Source organism: Hyla sarda, chromosome 1 (genome assembly GCF_029499605.1).
Source record: "Hyla sarda isolate aHylSar1 chromosome 1, aHylSar1.hap1, whole genome shotgun sequence".
In the NCBI taxonomy this organism is placed as follows: Eukaryota; Metazoa; Chordata; class Amphibia; order Anura; family Hylidae; genus Hyla; species Hyla sarda.
The window spans coordinates 529635004-529653752 of NC_079189.1; the positions used below are offsets into that span (position 1 = coordinate 529635004).

The following is an 18749-nucleotide window of genomic DNA, read 5'->3' on the forward strand; positions in this document are numbered from 1 at the left end:
CATTCTGGAGCGAAATGTGCTGCACATAATTACTTTTGTCAGTTTCAAGTTTTTTTTAGGGAGTATTCTGGCTTTTTCTGGCTTTAACATAGGGCACCAACAATTTTGTCCACATCTGTAAGTTTTCTGTCATACAAAATATGATGTTATTGTAGTTTGTTAATGTTCAGCTCTATAGTAAATGATGGCAACCCTATTCACTGAATCTCCCTACCACAAATATGAAAAAGTAGAGGTGTTCATCCAATTGGCAACTAGATGTTTGTTCTTTTTTTCCCTAGTCCAAGTAAGATTGAAACCCCATACTATATCACAATATTGTGTAATAAATAGTGCAGCTGTTGCAAAATTACAACTCCCATTATGTCCTGCGGCCTTTCATAGGCTTTAGATTTGTTACCATACAATCTTGTAATATTTTATGTACATAAAACAAATAAGAATTCCATTCTGATCTTTGAAGTCCTCCCGTTGTTTACTGTGTAAATCTTGTGAAAATGAACCTTGAAGCCGCTCATAAACAATAATCGCTGTAGCTCTGAGATCTAGAGGTCATAGAGGTCAAGAGATAAACATAAGTTACTCTCCCTTAAATGAATGGGACTTTTATGCAGGTTGTGTAACTTCATTGCTGAAGATTTTTTATTTTATCTAGTGCTGTACCTGGTGCTGCATGTTTATAATCTGATCCAAGCCTTTATTAGTTTAAAGGGGTACTCCACCCCTAGACATCTTATCCCCTATTCAAAGCATATTGGATAAGATCTCTGCTGCGGCACCCCAGACATCTGAACTTCGCTCAGTGCCACATGACTGGCGATGTGGGGTGGAGGCTCATGATGTCACGTCCACGCCCCGCACATGACATCATGCCATGTCCCTTCAATGCAAGTCTATGGGAGGGGGCATGATGGCCATCTCTCCTTCTCCCATAGACTTGCATTGAGGGGGCCTGGCCGTGATGTCACAAGCGGGGTGTGGCTGTGACTTCACGAGCCTCCAGCATTGCACCCGTGCTCTAAATGAACACCGGGTGCAGCAGAGAGATCGCGGTGGGCCATTTGGATCGGGGATAAGATGTCTAGGGAGTGGAGTACCCCTTTAACAGTAGAGCTGGGTAGCCTTACTTTGCTGCCTATCAACATGTGAGCTGTTGTATGTGTCTAAACCATCATAGAAACATAGAATGTGTTGGCAGATTAGAGCCACTTGGCTCATTTAGTCTGCCCAATATTCTGAAAAAATACAAACATAATTTTATACAGGGTCTGATATCCATTTAATTAAATAACAAAATGTTGTAAAAATACAGATGCAATCTAGATTTCTTACAGGGACATTTCAGTACTTCTCTTTTATGCACCACCCCTCAGGTCTTGCATATATACAGTGGGGCAAAAAGTATTTAGTCAGCCACTAATTGTGCAAGTTCTCCCACTTAAAAAGATGAGAGAGGCCTGTAATTTTCATCATAGGTATACCTCAACTATGAGAGACATAGTTGAGGTATACATTGTCTGATTTTTAAATAAGTATTTGGTCACCTACAAATAAGCAAGATTTCTGGCTCTCACAGACCTGTAACTTCTTCTTTAGGGTGCATTCACACTGTGGAATTCTGTCTGGTGGCCGCTGCCAAAAACATTTCGCTGCTGGGGCTGCGGGGCACTGAGCTGGAATCCGCGCAAGTGGGGGGCTAGTGAATGACCTGCAGAGAGCTGGGACCAAAGTAACAAAGGCTACCATCAGTAACACACTATGCCACCAGGGACTCAAATTATGCAGTGCCAGACGTGTCCCCCTGCTTAAGCCAGTACATGTCCAGGCCCACCTGAAGTTTGCTAGTGAGCATTTGGATGATCCAGAAGAGTATTGGGAGAATGTCATATGTTCAGATGAAACCAAAGTAGAACTTTTTGGTAAAAACTCAACTCGTTGTGTTTGGAGAAGAAGGAATGCTGAGTTGCATCCAAAGAACACCATACCTACTGTGAAGCATGGGGGTGGAAACATCATGCTTTCAGGCTGTTTTTCTGCTAAGGGACCAGGACGACTGGTCCTTGTAAAGGAAAGAATGAATGGGGCCATGTATCATGAGATTTTGAGTGAAAACCTCTTCCATCAGCAAAGGGCATTGAAGATGAAACGTGTCTGGGTCTTTCAGCTTGACAATAATCCCAGGCAACAACTGAGTGGCTTCTTCAGAAGCATTTCAAGGTCCTGGAGTGGCCTAGCCAGTCTCCAGATCTCAACCCCATAGAAACCCTTTGGAAGGAGTTGAAAGTCTGTGTTGCCCAGCGACAGCCCCAAAACATCACTGCTCTAGAGGAGATCTGCATGGAGGAATGGGCCAAAATACCAGAAACAGTGTGTGAAAACCTAGTGAAGACTTACAGAAAACATTTGACCTCTGTCATTGCCAACTAAGGGTATATAACAAAGTATTGAGGTGAACTTTTTTTTATTGACCAAATACTTTTTTTCCACCATAATTTGCAAATAAATCTTTAAAAATCGGACAATGTGATTTTATGGATTTTTCTCATTATGTCTCTCATAGTTGAGGTATACCTATGATGAATACTACAGGCCTCTCTCATCTTTTTAAGTGGGAGAACTTGCACAATTGGTGGATGACTAAATACTTTTTTGTCCCACTATATGCTGATGCTATACAGCATTTTAAACCGTCACAAAGTGATAAATCACAAAAATGAAATCAGTAAAATAGAATTCAATAAATGTCTTAGAAAATAACAAAAATAACTAAAAATGATAGAGTCTCAGCCAGTAAACAAATCTAAACTAGGCAGTTATAACATTTTTATGACATAAAATATAGTTATAAAGTTTTCTGACATAAAATTCATGACTATAATATGAAACACAAGAAAAACAAGCAGCAATGTAGACCGATAGTGGAGACAATAAATCAGCTATTCATAAGTGTATAAACTCCATGTAAATGCTCCAATATTTTATGGTAATTAGAGATGTCATATTATTTATACCAGGAGGACAGCCGGCTGCGAAGTAATGAGGTTGGGGGCCAAGATGGATGTGGTCTTCTGTGGAGCTTTTTAGGAAGAAACATGGGCCCCCCCCCCTCCCCTAACCTTATGTAACTATAAAAGACACCTCCTGCCTAAAATTCTGTGTTACCACCCTGGCCTATGCATATTGCTTTCCCTTAGCAAAAGTATCATTGTTAGGATTGTACAGACCTTAGAAGTCATTCAATTCTTATAATATTTTGTACTGCAGTAGGTTGTGAATATATGATTTTTTTGGGGGGGAAGCTAGTCAATGATATGGCTCATCTAGGATAAAATAATACAGAATTCCACCATTTGGTAATGATACACTACTCAAGGTGGCCATAGACATAGTCATAACATGATTATTTGTGTAGGGACAAAGGAAAAGTGGCTACAAACTGATGGAGCCACTTATCTTTTAAATGACTGACTATGTAATGCGTCTTGGGACTATCGGGACTTTGCTTACATGGCAATATGAACAGTCTGTATGAATGCTTTGTACCAAATATGTGATTAGATCCATGCGATTAGTTCCCATATGTTGCACTTTGCCATTGTCCAGGAGATAATGGTACATAGAGCGCCATTTCTCCTATCTTTTTTCTACATATCTGCCCCCTGGATACCATGTGACCTATGACATATTGGCCCTCATTTACTATTGCAAACCCAACATGTTTTGTCTGGTTGTGCACCAGATTTTGTCACATTGCCAGATTTTGCGCCAGAATTGAAAAAACCCTGACTAACTCTCCATTTTGCTAATGGCATGGCCGTCGGGGGAAGGGGGTGTGGTCTCCAAAAAGGGGTGTGTTCCCGACATTTTCACAAAATAAAAAAAGATATTTACTAAGGTTTCCACAGAAAATGTAGTGGATTTGAGCTGAGAAAAACCCGACAGATCAGAACATGTGTAAAAAAGCAAAATGTAGGGAAAGTGGAAAATGTAGGGAAACCTTAGTAAATACCGTGGAAAATTAATTGTAGGGAATTAAAACCCACAAAGAAACCTACACAACACTCTTAGCAAATCAGGGCCTTGTCTCTAGCTGCACTGATTTCTGGGAAAGGAAAATAAAAAGACTTACACTACAGCACTTCCGGGTGCGGGTCAGGAAATACCCCTTTAATAAAAGTTTTATTACTGTGCGGTGATCATACGTATTCTGTATTGTATTCTTGTGTCAATTACTTACTATTAATACAAAATGACCCTTATTTACTAAGAGTGGAGTGTAGGTTTCTTTGTGGGTTTTAACTCCCTAAAATTTATTTTCCATGGTATTTACTAAGGTTTCCCTACATTTTCCCCTTTCCCTACACTTTGCTTTTTTTTTTTTACACATGCTCTGATCTGTAGGGTTTTCCTCATTTTATGTGGAAACCTTAGTAAATATGTTGGGTTTTTGTGAAAATGTTGGGAACACGCCCCTTTTTGGAGACCATGCCCCCGTTTCCCAGCGGTCACGCCTCTTTTTCGGGTTTTCTCAGCAAAATGGAGAGTTAGTCGGGGTTTTTTCAATTCTTGCGCAAATCCTGACAGAATCTGGCGCACAACCCGACAAAACATGTCGGGTTTGCAATAGTAAATGAGGGCCAATATCTTAATGTATGGATATAATTCGGGGCACCCATGTCACTTAAAGGGGTACTCCACTACCCCAGCGTTCAGAACATTCTGTTCTGAACGCTGGGTGCGGGCTGCGGGGGTCGTGACTTCACGCCCCTCAATGCAAGTCTATGGGAGGGGGCGTGGCAGGCGCCACGCCCCCTCCCATAGACTTGCATTGAGGGGGCGTGGACGTGATGTCATGACCCCCGCAGCCCACACCCAGTGTTCGCAAAAAAACTTTCCGAACGCTGGGGGAGTGGAGCACCCCTTTAATGTTAGTAGGCCATCGCTTATGTAAGCCCTTCATACACATTAAGACTCTAGATAGAGTACATTATATACTTCTATAAAAGGCTGATATGCCTTTATACTTTGTATCTGCAGACTATACATTTATCTTTTATAGTTAAGCTTCACTGCTGAGACCTTTATACCTTGCTACCAAAGTCTATCCTTTATGCGCGTCAATCATGTGAGCCTGGGCTCCTAGGATGTGTCTGTACTTTTACCCCTGTAGACGGCTAAGGATTTCTTTTTAGACTGGATGGCTGAGGAGACTGCTGGCTTTTCATAATGGAGCAGAACAACCATCCGGTGGATGATTTCTCCCTCGATGGATTTTCACTTCCACCATATGCAAACAGCCAACCTGATGTGCCGGTCTCTGAAGGAGATAAAGCTGGGGCAACGCTATTGTTTTCTGGATTTTTTATGGGACTGGTTGGAATCACTCTTACTATTATTGCGTGGCTTAAACGGGATTTCAGTCAAGAGTTAGGGTGGGCTCAGATGATGGGACCTATTCTGATCTCAGTCGGTGTGACCTTTATATTGATTTCTGTATGTAGATATAAGGTAAACTCTTGTAGGAAACGTACTAATACAACGGTTGACACAGAACAATCCCCGGCTGGACAGTCCTTTGTCTTTACCGGGATTAATCAGCCAATAACATTCCATGGTGCTACAGTGTTACAGTATATTCCTCCTCCCTATACGGTTGATGATGTTATGGCAAGAGATCCAAGCACTTTAACTCCTGTCTACAGTAATACTAGTTCTGGGATGGTCAATGGGGTATCCCCTCCGATATTCCCCCCTCAGTATTATAGTATTTACCCCCAAGAAAATCCAGCATTTATAGAAGATGAAGAATCTTCACAACCTCCAGATCATGAGAGGTATGTACCTTGTCAATCTAACAGACACTAAATATTATGATGTCATTGCTACTTTGTTGACATTGTTAATTGTTTATGTAATAATGTCATTTAAGATTTTTTAGTATTTTACGTGCAGTAACCATATGCTTTTTATAGAGATGCCACCATAATTTATTTTTTTGAGATGTCCAGCGAGTGTGTTACTAAAGGTACCTGGCTCCTTTTATTGATTTGTGTGATCACTCTTCCCTGACGTCATGGAAACGTGTAAGTAAAGGTATGCTCACACATACTATACATGCTGCAGATTTTATGCTGTGGATTTTATGGTGCTGATTAAAGGAGTAGTCCAGTGGTGACTCAGTGGTGAGCAACTTATCCCCTATCCTAAGGATAGGGGATAAGTTGCAGATCACGGGGGGTCCGACCGCTGGGGCCCCCTGCGATCTCCTGTACGGAGCCCCGACAGCCCGCGGGAAGGGGGCGTGTCGACCTCCGCACAAGGCGGCGGCCGACACGCCCCCTCAATACAACTCTATGGCAGAGCCGAAGCGCTGCCTTCGGCAATCTCCGGCTCTGCCACAGAGATGTATTGAGGGGGCGTGTCGGCCGCCGCTTCGTGCGGGGGTCGACACCCGCTATCTGGGCAGAGAGCCGGGGCCCCGTACAGAGAGATCGCAGGGGGCCCCAGTGGTCGGACCCCCCGCGATCTCAAACTTAGCCCCTATCCTTAGGATAGGGGATAAGTTTTTCACCACTGGACTACCCCTTTAAATGCTGTGGATTTTAAGCTATGTATGCGTGAACATACCCTAAGAGCACTTATAGTAAATTGCGGCTTGAGAAAGGTTTCATTGTGAAGACCGAAATGTAGCACTGCAACTTGGATGGGTGAATACAAACCGTGCTATTTCACGTTACTTTGGAGTGCCGCTTCTTTTTCCAGTGGATTAGATGCTTAAAGGGGTACTCCGCCCCTAGACATCTTATCCCTTATCCAAAGGATAGGGGATAAGATGTCTGATAGCAGGGGTCCCGCTGCTGGGAACCCCTGCAATCTACCATGCCGCACCCACCTGTAACAGCTTCCGGAAGCGCTGGAGGCCCTCAGGCTAGTTCCATCCCGACCACGGGGGCTGAAGATCGTGATGTCACGACTCCGCCCGTGTGACATCACACCCCGCCCCCTCAATGCAAGTCTATGGGAGGGGGCGTGACAGCTGTCACGATCTTCAGCCCCCGTGGTCGGGATGGAACTAGCCTGAGGGCCTACAGCGCTTCTGGAAGCCGTTACAGGTGGGTGTGGCATGGTAGATTGCCGGGGTCCCCAGCAGCGGGACCCCCGCAATCAGACATCTTATCCCCTATCCTCTGGATAGGGGATAAGATGTCTAGGGGCAGAGTACCCCTTTAAAGGGGTATTCCGGTGGAAAACTTTTTTTTTTTTTAAATGAACGGGTGCCAGAAAGTTAAACAAATTTGTACATTACTTCTATAAACCCCTTAAGGACCATGGGTTTTTCCGTTTTTGCACTTTCGTTTTTTCCTCCTCACCTTTAAAAAACCATAACTCTTTCAATTTTGCTCCTAAAAATCCATATGATGGCTTATTTTTTACACCACCAATTCTTCTTTGCAGTGACATCAGTCATTTTACCCAAAAATCTACGGCGAAACGGAAAAAAAAATAATTGTGCGACGAAATTGAAGAAAAAACGCCATTTTGTAACTTTTGGGGGCTTCCGTTTCTACGCAGTGCATTTTTTGGTAAAAATGACACCTTATCTTTATTCTGTAGTTCCATATGATTAAAATTATACCCTACTTATATCGGTTTGATTTTGTTGTACTTCTGGAAAAAATCATAACTACATGCAGGAAAATTTATACGCTTAAAATTGTCATCTTTTGACCCCTATAACTTTTTATTTTTCTGCGTATGGACTGGTATGAGGGCTCATTTTTTGCGCCGTGATCTGACATTTTTTTCGGTACCATTTTTGTGTTGATCGGACTTTTTGATCGCTTTTTATTCATTTTTTCATGATATAAAAAGCGACCAAAAGTACGTTATTTTGGACTTTGGAATTTTTTACGCGTACGCCATTGACCGTGCGGTTTAATTAATGATATATTTTTATAGTTCGGACATTTACGCACGCGGTGATACCACATATGTTTATATTTATTTTTATTTACATGGTGTTTTTTTATGGGAAAAGGGGGGTGATTTGAACTTTTATTAAGGAAAGGGTTAAATCACATTTGTTAACTTTTTTTTTACACTTTTTTTTGCAGTGTTATAGCTCCCATAGGGCCCTATAACACTGCACACACTGATTGTCAGCACTGTCCACTGCAAAGCCATAGCTTTGCAATGATCAACGTTATCGGCGGTCGATTGCTCAAGCCTGCATCTTAGGCTTGGAGCAATCAATCGCCGAGGGGACACGCCGGAGGAAGGTAAGAGGACCTCCGCTCCTGTCCCAGCTGATTTGGACACCGCATTTTCACTGCGGTAGTCCCGATCAGCCCCGCTGATCAGCCGGGAAAGTTTTACTTTCGTTTTAGACGCATCAGATACATGCCGGGACCGACCCGATATGACACGGGGTCACCACGTGACCCCGCGTTATATCGCGGGAGCTGGCCAAGGACGTAAATATACGTCCTTGGTCATTAAGGGGTTAAACATTTTTTATCCTTCCAGTACTTATTAGAATCTGTATGCTACAGAGGAAATTATTTTCTTTTTTCTTTTTTTTTGTCTTGTCCACAGTGCTCTCTGATGACACCTCTGTCTGTGTCAGGAACTGTCCAGAGCAGCATAGGTTTGCTATGAGGATTTTCTCCTGCTCTGGACAGTTCCTGATACAGGCATCAGGTGTCAGCAGAGAGCACTGTGGACTGTATGCTGTAGCATACAGCGGCTAAAAAGTAATGGAAGGATAAAGATTTTTTAATAGAAATCATTTACAAATCTCTTTAACTTTCTGGCACCAATTCATAAAAAATAAAAAAAAAAGAGTACCCCTTTGAGTCTTGTTCTCAGTTGCTGAGCACCCATTCGGACCAGGAGTCCTGGACACAGTGCCGGTTCTTTCCCAGATACCATACACCCTGAGAGCACTTCTAGGTTTTGTAACTCATGTTGAATTCAATGGGGAGAAAATATGTATGTGTAAACTAGAGATGAGCGAACTTACAGTAAATTTGATTCGTCACGAACTTCTCGGCTTGGCAGTTGATGACTTATCCTGCATAAATGAGTTGAGTTCAGCTTTCAGGTGCTCCGGTGGGCTGGAAAAGGTGGATACAGTACTAGGAGACTCTTTCCTAGGACTGTATCCACCTTTTCCAGCCCACCGGAGCACCTGAAAGCTGAACTAATTTATGCAGGAAAAGTCATTAACTGCTGAGCCGAGAAGTTCGTGACAAATCGAATTTACTGTAAGTTCGCTCATCTCTAGTGTAAACCTATCGAACTACCTGTTGGACACCCACATATGCTGTAACTTGTCAGTTTTACAGGTCATCTTTGTATGTTGAATATGAATAGCAAGCAGATCAAATATCACAATCAGCATAGATTATATATAATAGAATTTTTGAAAATGTTTGAAATTTACTTTACAAGTATAAATGTAATGCATTTCATACATATGTCTTCTAGTATAGACTTGTATAATATCCACTGTCTGAACTCAATTTCACCTCATATACAATGTTCCACACAAACAGAAAGCTAGAATATGATAACACTAACAGACTACGATAGAACTGTAAATTATTAATCTACCGAAATGGCCTCATTTCATGTAATGATTTATCTAGTGTTCAGCACATTAACAAGGAAACTTAGCAAAGTCATCTTGACGACAGCAGTAACAACCATTTATTGGCTTACTTTTGGCAACTGTAGACACTTCATGGCATCCATATAAAGCCACCATGTGTCTGAAGTCTTTACACAGTAAATATCATAGAGCTTGTGACCATTTGGAGGAATATTTCTGAATATGTTAACTCATTTTAAGTTTAGATACACTATATGGACAGAAGGTATGGACTCCACCTCTCAAGTCCCATCACATTTAGATAAAATCCACCACCTACCAATGCAGTCTGGGAGGCAGTTAAAGGGGTATTCCGGCTTTTATACATCTTATCCCCTATCCAAAGGATAGGGGATAAGATGTATGATCGCAGGGGTCCCACCGCTGGGGACCCCCGATATCTTGGTGCAGCCCCTGGCATTCTGTGCCGGGCTCTGCCTCCGAGAAGGGGACGTGATGTCATGGCCACGCACCTCCTATAGACATGAATGGAGGGGCGTAGTGTGATGTCACTATGGGGCGTGGCCGTGACATTACATCCTCGTCTCGGAGGCAGCACAGAATGCTTGGGGCTGCACCGAGATCGCAGTGGTCCCTAACAGCGGGACCCCTGCGATCATACATGTTTCACTATCCTGAAACAAAGCGTCACTAGACATGAGTGAATAAATAGCACATAATTGTTTCCCTTATATTGGAGTGCTGCCAGATTCTTTTTCCAGATAGGTGGGTAGTCAGGTAGTGGGTAGCTAGCCAAGTAGGTACCTAGCTAGGTAAGTAGACAGCCAAGTAGGAAAAAAAGTCTCTCAGGCGGCAAATCCCCTGTCAGGATGCCAGCTGGGTCCAATGGACCCAGTAGGGCCCATGGTAAGACAGGCCATGAACGTAATAACAATTATAAGAATTACAATTCACCAACAATTTGCTGTCTGACCAGCCTGAATTTTGGAAGACTGATCAATTTAATGAATCTCAAATAGATACAGCTCCTAAAAGTACCTTTTGATCAAAATGTATACTAACAACCTGTTAGTTTTTGAATTTATGCGGAGAAGCAATTAGATCTGTCACGATTCGGCTGGCAGGAGGTGGATCCTCTGTGCCAGAGAGGGATTGGCGTGGACCGTGCTAGTGGACCGGTTCTAAGTTACTACTGGTTTTCACCAGAGCCCGCCGCAAAACGGGATGGTCTTGCAGCGGCGGTAGTAACCAGGTCGTATCCACTAGCAACGGCTCAACCTCTCTGACTGCTGAAGATAGGCGCGGTACAAGGGAGTAGACAAGAGCAAGGTCGGACGTAGCAGAAGGTCGGGGCAGGCAGCAAGGATCGTAGTCAGGGGCAACGGCAGGAGGTCTGGAACACAGGCTAGGAACACACAAGGGAACGCTTTCACTGGCACGATGGCAACAAGATCCGGCAAGGAAGGGAAGGGGAAGTGAGGTTAAATAGGGAAGTGCACAGGTGAATGACTGATTAGACCCACTGCGCCAATCAGCGGCGCAGTGGCCCTTTAAATCGCAGAGACCCGGCGCGCGCGCCCTAGGGAGCGGGGCCGCGCGCGCCGGGACAGGACCGACGGAGAGCGAGTCAGGTACGGGAGCCGGGGTGCGCATCGCGAGCGAGCGCCACCCGCATCGCGAATCGCATCCCGGCTGGGGGCGGTATCGCAGCGCACCCGGTCAGTAGATCTGACCGGGGCGCTGCAGTAGCGAGGATGTTGCGAGCGCTCCGGGGAGGAGCGGGGACCCGGAGCGCTCGGCGTAACAGTACCCCCCCCCTTGGGTCTCCCCCTCTTCTTGGAGCCTGGGAACCTGAGGAGCAGACTTTTGTCTAGGATGTTGTCCTCAGGTTCCCAGGATCTCTCTTCAGGTCCACAGCCCTCCCAATCAACCAAAAAGAACCTTTTTCCTCTGACCGTCTTGGAGGCCAGTATTTCCTTCACTGAGAAGACGTCAGAAGAACCGGAAACAGGAGTGGGAGAAACAAGCTTGGGAGAGAAACGGTTGATGATGAGTGGTTTAAGAAGAGAGACATGAAAGGCATTAGGAATACGAAGAGAAGGAGGAAGAAGAAGTTTGTAAGAGACAGGATTAATTTGGCACAAGACTTTGAAAGGACCAAGATAGCGTGGTCCCAGTTTGTAACTGGGGACACGAAAGCGGACATATTTAGCGGAGAGCCATACCTTGTCTCCGGGAGCAAAAATGGGGGGAGCTCTTCTTTTCTTATCGGCAAACTTTTTCATGCGAGATGAAGCCTGTAAAAGAGAATTTTGGGTCTCTTTCCATATGGTGGAAAGATCACGAGTCACTTCATCTACAGCAGGCAAACCAGAGGACAAGGGAATAGGGAGGGGGGGAAGAGGGTGACGGCCGTACACCACGAAAAATGGGGATTTAGCAGAAGATTCAGAGACTCTAAAGTTGTACGAGAATTCGGCCCAAGGTAGAAGATCTGCCCAGTCATCCTGGCGGGAGGAAACAAAATGCTGTAAATAGTCACCCAGGACCTGGTTAATTCTTTCTACTTGCCCATTGGATTGAGGATGATAAGCAGAAGAGAAGTTTAATTTAATCTTGAGTTGTTTACAGAGAGCCCTCCAGAATTTAGACACGAATTGGACACCTCTATCCGAGACAATCTGCGTGGGCAAACCGTGAAGACGAAAAATGTGTACAAAAAATTGTTTTGCCAACTGAGGCGCTGAAGGAAGACCAGGAAGAGGAATAAAATGTGCCATCTTGGAAAATCGATCAACGACCACCCAAACAACAGTGTTGCCACGGGATGGGGGTAGGTCTGTAATAAAGTCCGCGGTAATCAATGCAAGGACGTAGGGAGCCATCTTTTTTGGACACAAAGAAAAATCCAGCTCCAGCAGGAGAGGAGGATTTGCGGATAAACCCCTTTTTTAAATTTTCCTGGATGTATTCAGACATAGCAAGAGTCTCTGGGGCGGACAGAGGGTAAATTCTGCCCCGGGGTGGAGTAGTGCCCGGGAGGAGGTCAATAGGACAGTCAAAAGGCCTGTGAGGGGGTAAAGTCTCAGCTTGCTTTTTGCAAAATACGTCAGCATAGTCCACATAAGCCTTAGGGAGACCGGTTACAGGAGGAACCACAGGGTCACGGCAGGGAGTACTGGGAACCGGTTTAAGACAGTCCTTGAAACAAGAAGTACCCCAGCTCTTGATCTCTCCTGTGGACCAATCAAGGGTTGGGGAATGGCGTTGAAGCCACGGTAGTCCAAGGAGAATTTCGGAAGTGCAATTGGAGAGGACCAAAAACTCAATTTTTTCGTGATGAGGTCCGATGCACATTAGGAGGGGTTCCGTGCGGTAACGCACGGCACAGTCCAATCTTTCATTGTTAACACAATTGATGTAGAGGGGTCTGGCGAGACTGGTCACAGGGATGTTGAACCTGTTGATGAGAGAGGCCAAAATAAAATTTCCTGCAGATCCGGAATCCAAGAAGGCCTTAGTAGAGAAGGAGAAGGTAGAGGCAGATATCCGCACAGGCACAGTAAGGCGTGGAGAAGCAGAGTTGACATCAAGAACTGTCTCACCTTTGTGCGGAGTCAGCGTACGTCTTTCCAGGCGGGGAGGACGGATAGGACAATCCTTCAGGAAGTGTTCGGTACCGGCACAGTACAGGCAAAGATTCTCCATGCGGCGTCGTGTCCTCTCTTGAGGTGTCAAGCGAGACCGGTCAACTTGCATAGCCTCCACGGCGGGAGGCACAGGAACGGATTGCAGAGGACCAGAGGAGAGAGGAGCCGGGGAGAAAAAACGCCTCGTGCGAACAAAGTCCATATCCTGGCGGAGCTCCTGACGCCTTTCGGAAAAACGCATGTCAATGCGAGTGGCAAGATGAATGAGTTCATGTAGGTTAGCAGGAATTTCTCGTGCGGCCAGAACATCTTTAATGTTGCTGGATAGGCCTTTTTTAAAGGTCGCGCAGAGGGCCTCATTATTCCAGGATAATTCGGAAGCAAGAGTACGGAATTGGATGGCGTACTCGCCAACGGAAGAATTACCCTGGACCAGGTTCAGCAGGGCAGTCTCAGCAGAAGAGGCTCGGGCAGGTTCCTCAAAGACAGTTCGAATTTCCGAGAAGAAGGAGGGTACAGAGGCAGTGACGGGGTCATTGCGGTCCCAGAGCGGTGTGGCCCATGACAGAGCCTTCCCAGACAGAAGGCTGACTACGAAAGCCACCTTAGACCTTTCAGTAGGAAACTGGTCCGACATCATCTCCAAGTGCAGGGAACATTGTGAAAGAAAGCCACGGCAAAACTTAGAGTCCCCATCAAATTTATCCGGCAAAGAAAGTCGTAGGCCGGAAGCGGCCACTCGCTGCGGAGGAGGTGCAGGAGCTGGCGGAGGAGATGATTGCTGAAGCTGTGGTAGTAACTGCTGTAGCATCACGGTCAGTTGAGACAGCTGGTGGCCTTGTTGCGCTATCTGTTGCGACTGCTGGGCGACCACCTTGGTGAGGTCGGCGACAACTGGCAGTGGAACTTCAGCGGGATCCATGGCCGGATCTACTGTCACGATTCGGCTGGCAGGAGGTGGATCCTCTGTGCCAGAGAGGGATTGGCGTGGACCGTGCTAGTGGACCGGTTCTAAGTTACTACTGGTTTTCACCAGAGCCCGCCACAAAGCGGGATGGTCTTGCAGCGGCGGTAGTAACCAGGTCGTATCCACTAGCAACGGCTCAACCTCTCTGACTGCTGAAGATAGGCGCGGTACAAGGGAGTAGACAAGAGCAAGGTCGGACGTAGCAGAAGGTCGGGGCAGGCAGCAAGGATCGTAGTCAGGGGCAACGGCAGGAGGTCTGGAACACAGGCTAGGAACACACAAGGGAACGCTTTCACTGGCACGATGGCAACAAGATCCGGCAAGGAAGGGAAGGGGAAGTGAGTTTAAATAGGGAAGTGCACAGGTGAATGACTGATTAGACCCACTGCGCCAATCAGCGGCGCAGTGGCCCTTTAAATCGCAGAGACCCGGCGCGCGCGCGCCCTAGTGAGCGGGGCCGCGCGCGCCGGGACAGGACCGACGGAGAGCGAGTCAGGTACGGGAGCCGGGGTGCGCATCGCGAGCGGGCGCCACCCGCATCGCGAATCGCATCCCGGCTGGGGGCGGTATCGCAGCGCACCCGGTCAGTAGATCTGACCGGGGCGCTGCAGTAGCGAGGATGTTGCGAGCGCTCCGGGGAGGAGCGGGGACCCGGAGCGCTCGGCGTAACAAGATCAATATGGAATATGTAGATGTGCGACCATGTCTGTTTATTGTCCCTGAATTCCTAAAAAATTCATGGTTTAACATGAATGTGCACATATTTTATGGGTCTAGGGGGAATTTGGTTGAAAAAAGTAACGAGCTTAGCATTTTACATATGTGTCAAACCGATAAACAAGGCTTTCCCTGGATGTGTCTCTTGATCATTGAAATTAATTCAAGAGATACTTGTGCCTTCTGCATTAATAAAATCTCACAATAGTAGTTCAGCCATGACATCATTGCCAACATTGCTGTTGTTTTTGGATGATCCATTAAGTGTAAACCTTCTCATATTCATGTTGTTTGAAAGACAAAATCCACATGTACATTGAAGTTTTGGTACATTTTCTTTACATTAAATGGGGAAAAAGGGAGAAATATATATATTTTTTCAAATTAACAGGTGCCAAAAAGTAAAACAGATTTATATATTACTTCTATTTATAAATCTTAATCCTTATCAGCTGCTGTATGCCCTGGAGGAAGTGATGTATTCCTTTTCAGTCTGACCATGGGGGGTTTGCCCCTACTCTGTACAGTTCCTCACATTGACAGAAGTGGCAGCAGAGAGCACTGTGTCATACTAGAAAGATTACATAACTTCCTCTAGTGCAGGGGTCTCAAACTGGTGGCCCTCCAGATGTTGCATGACTTCAACTTCCAGCATGCCTGAACATGCCCAGACAGCCATTTGTGGCAGCTAATGGCTGTCAGGAATGCTGGGAGTTGAAGTTTTGCTAAATCTGGAGGGCCACTAGTTTGAGACCACAATCTCCTGCACGGCGTCCCAGCTCTATGTAGGGAAGGAGCTGTGTCGGCCACGGTGGTAAGCGGTTGCCGACATGCCCCCTCCATGTATCTCTATGAGAGAGGTGGAGAAATAGTGTTCCTGTATTTCCACCTCTTCCATAGAGATACATGGAGGGGGGGTGTTGTCTGCCGCTTTGTGCGAGGCATGACGGTCTCCTTGCACTGAGCGGAAATCTCTTTATGCACAAGGATAGGGCGCCATGCAGGAGATCGCTAGGGGTCCCAGCAGTCTTTGGATAGGGGACAAGTTACACTGCACCACAGTACTTTAAGATTTAAATAGAAGTAATTTCCAAATCTGTATAACTTTCTGGCACCAGTTGATTTAAAAACATTTGAAAAACCATCTGCAAATTAGATTCTATCTTCCTGTTTTGCATCTGTGACTTAAAAAAAACAGGACATTGTGAATGACAACTTTTATTATTCTGTATTTGCAGATCTCCTGTTTCAAGTCAGCATTATGAAAATCATGTACAAAGGCCAAGTGAGGCTCCACCATTATACGATGACTTGTATCCTCATCTGAAGTAATGCATTTACTGTCATGTGTTTATACAATATATCAAGAATTATATCGTTTTTTTTTCATTTCCAAGTAAATCTAACCTTTTTGTAAAGAACAAAGAGAGAGGTAAGACACAGTGAAGGGCGTATAGTCCTAAGTGGGTGCACAGCTCCAGGAATCCGACTCAAGATCCCAAATATCAGCAAAAAAAAGCAAGGAAGAAGACTTCATAAATAGACTGTGTTGCTTATGACAATCCCCTTATTTTGACCCTTCATAATCAAAGTAAAATATCTCCTAAAATAATTGATTCTAAAGGTTAAAGGTTGTTTGAAATGAGAGATAGTGGTCAGTCCCATCGCAATAACAGCACCTCTTTTGCCAGAACTATAATGCTAGTAATAGAGTATGGAAATGATAATACAATGTGTACAAGCTAGAAACAGAATGAACACCTTTTAAAGGGGTATTCCGGGCAAAAACATCTTATCCCCTATCCAAAGGATAGGGGATAAGATGTCTGATCGCAGGGGTCCCGCTGCTGGGACCCCCCGCGATCTCCCTGCAGCACCCCCATTCTATTTTCTAGTTTCGGAAACCTCCGGGTTTCCAGGACTGGGGACGTGTCGTCACGCCACGCCCCCTCCATTCATGTCTATAGACATAGACATGAATGGAGGGGGCGTGGCGTGACGTCACGTTCCAGAAACCCGGAGGTTTCCTAAACTAGAGACGCAGCTCTGCATAGAATGCGGGTGCTGCAGGGAGATTCCGGGGGGGCCCAGCAGTGGGCCCCCCTTGATCAGACATCCTTTGGATAGGGGATAAGATGTTTTTGCCCAGAATACCCCTTTAGTAGTTCAAGCAAGGAGCAATTTAGTAGGTAGTGCAGATAGAACTCAAACACAGGCAAGAAGTAACAGACTGGCTGCTTATGTATATCCCATCAGAGAAGGCCTTGGACACTGAGGCCATATGTAATGGGCCTGTTGTCCTAGCCCCTGATTGGCCCGGGTGTCATCACAGCAATGAAGGATGCATCAGTCATACTGATTAACCCTTCTGCCAGAACCAGATCCACTCCTTACAGCATCCCTAGAAAACTCTTCCATAGAAGTCAATGGGGGAGATTTATCAAAACCTGTGTAGAGGAAGAGTGGTGCAGTAGCTCATTGGAACCAATCAGATTGCTTCTTCAATTTTTAAAAAGGCCTCTGAAAAATAAAGAAAGCAATCTAATTGGTTGCTATAGGCAACTGCTCCATTTCTACTGCCATCCTGCTCATGTTCCCACCGGCTTGGTAGTAAATTTTCTTAATGGGATCACTCACGGCCGCCAGCATTTTATTGAGGACACTGGACTGGTCCAGATGCCAATAGAAAACATGCAGGTTGCAGCACTTTCTTATCTGTCTCTGAAACACTTGCATCAGTTGTGGCATCAGCTGGGGTTAGCTTTGTATGTAAAAAAAACCTAATCCCTTTGGAAAATATATATATGTAAACCCAAACCCTTTTGTCAAGAATACATTAAATTACCCACTTAAAACTGTCAGTGAATGTAATGGAAGTAGTGAGAGTCATGTATATATTATATTTATTTATTCATTCAAAAAATATTTTCTGTTCTCTTTTTATGTAGAATTGATGTCCAGGCTGCAAGTCATAATTCATAACTCAGAAGATCGCAGCTCAGGAATGCAAATTTGCACATGGAATGAAATAACCTGAAGTGAGAATAACATAAGTGTCTATTCAACATGACCTGGGACCCTTAGACATGATGTCATTTCCAGTGGACAGTCCAGCTTTTATTTATTCAAGCGCACTAAAAGAAGCAAAAACCAATGTTCCATGTTAATAGGAGACAGTTATCCTTTTAGGCTGTGTTCCCATGGTGCAGTTGAATTACATAAACAAAAAAAAAACAAAAAAAAAAAAGTAATATATATATATATATATATATACATATATATACAATCGTGCATCAATGAATCAGTTATTAGAATCGTCTGTGTATTTTCTGATGCAATGACCTAGCTATCCTGTTCAAGAACATGCAACTTAGGGTGTGTTCACATGGTCAGATTTTTTTTCTGAATTATTTAATACCAAGCCAGGAACAGAGACAGACAATTCTAATAATTGTTTCAGTACAAACACACAGCTCATCCACACTGTGAGAACCCAGCCTTATACAGTTTACAAATCTCCACCAGTGTGCCAGAAAGAAAGAAGACCCTTCTACGACCCTGCTGTACATGTGATATTGCTAAGGGTCTTTGCAGTTGGTTACACTTTACTTTTGCAGTGGCCACAAGGGAAAGAAATTAACAGGGAAAAAAACCTTGTCTGCGGGCGCTGATCGGTCGTATGAGGGCTCATTTTTTGCCCCGTGATCTGAATTTCATCTGCATTGATAGGACTTATTGATCGCTTTTTATTCATTTTTTCATGATATAAAAAGTGACCAAAAATGCACTATTTTGGACTTTG

General features: G+C 44.8%; 1 protein-coding gene across 1 annotated transcript; it reads left to right on the plus strand.

Moving 5' to 3' along the window:
* Positions 1–5218: 5218 nt before the first annotated feature.
* On the plus strand, positions 5219–18142 carry TMEM174 (transmembrane protein 174). The gene is made up of 3 exons (XM_056552432.1): positions 5219–5834; positions 16186–16275; positions 17896–18142. Exons 1-3 carry the CDS (start codon positions 5227–5229, stop codon positions 17927–17929), a joined length of 732 nt encoding a protein of 243 aa, XP_056408407.1. The 5' UTR covers positions 5219–5226; the 3' UTR covers positions 17930–18142.
* The last annotated feature ends 607 nt before the right edge of the window (positions 18143–18749 follow it).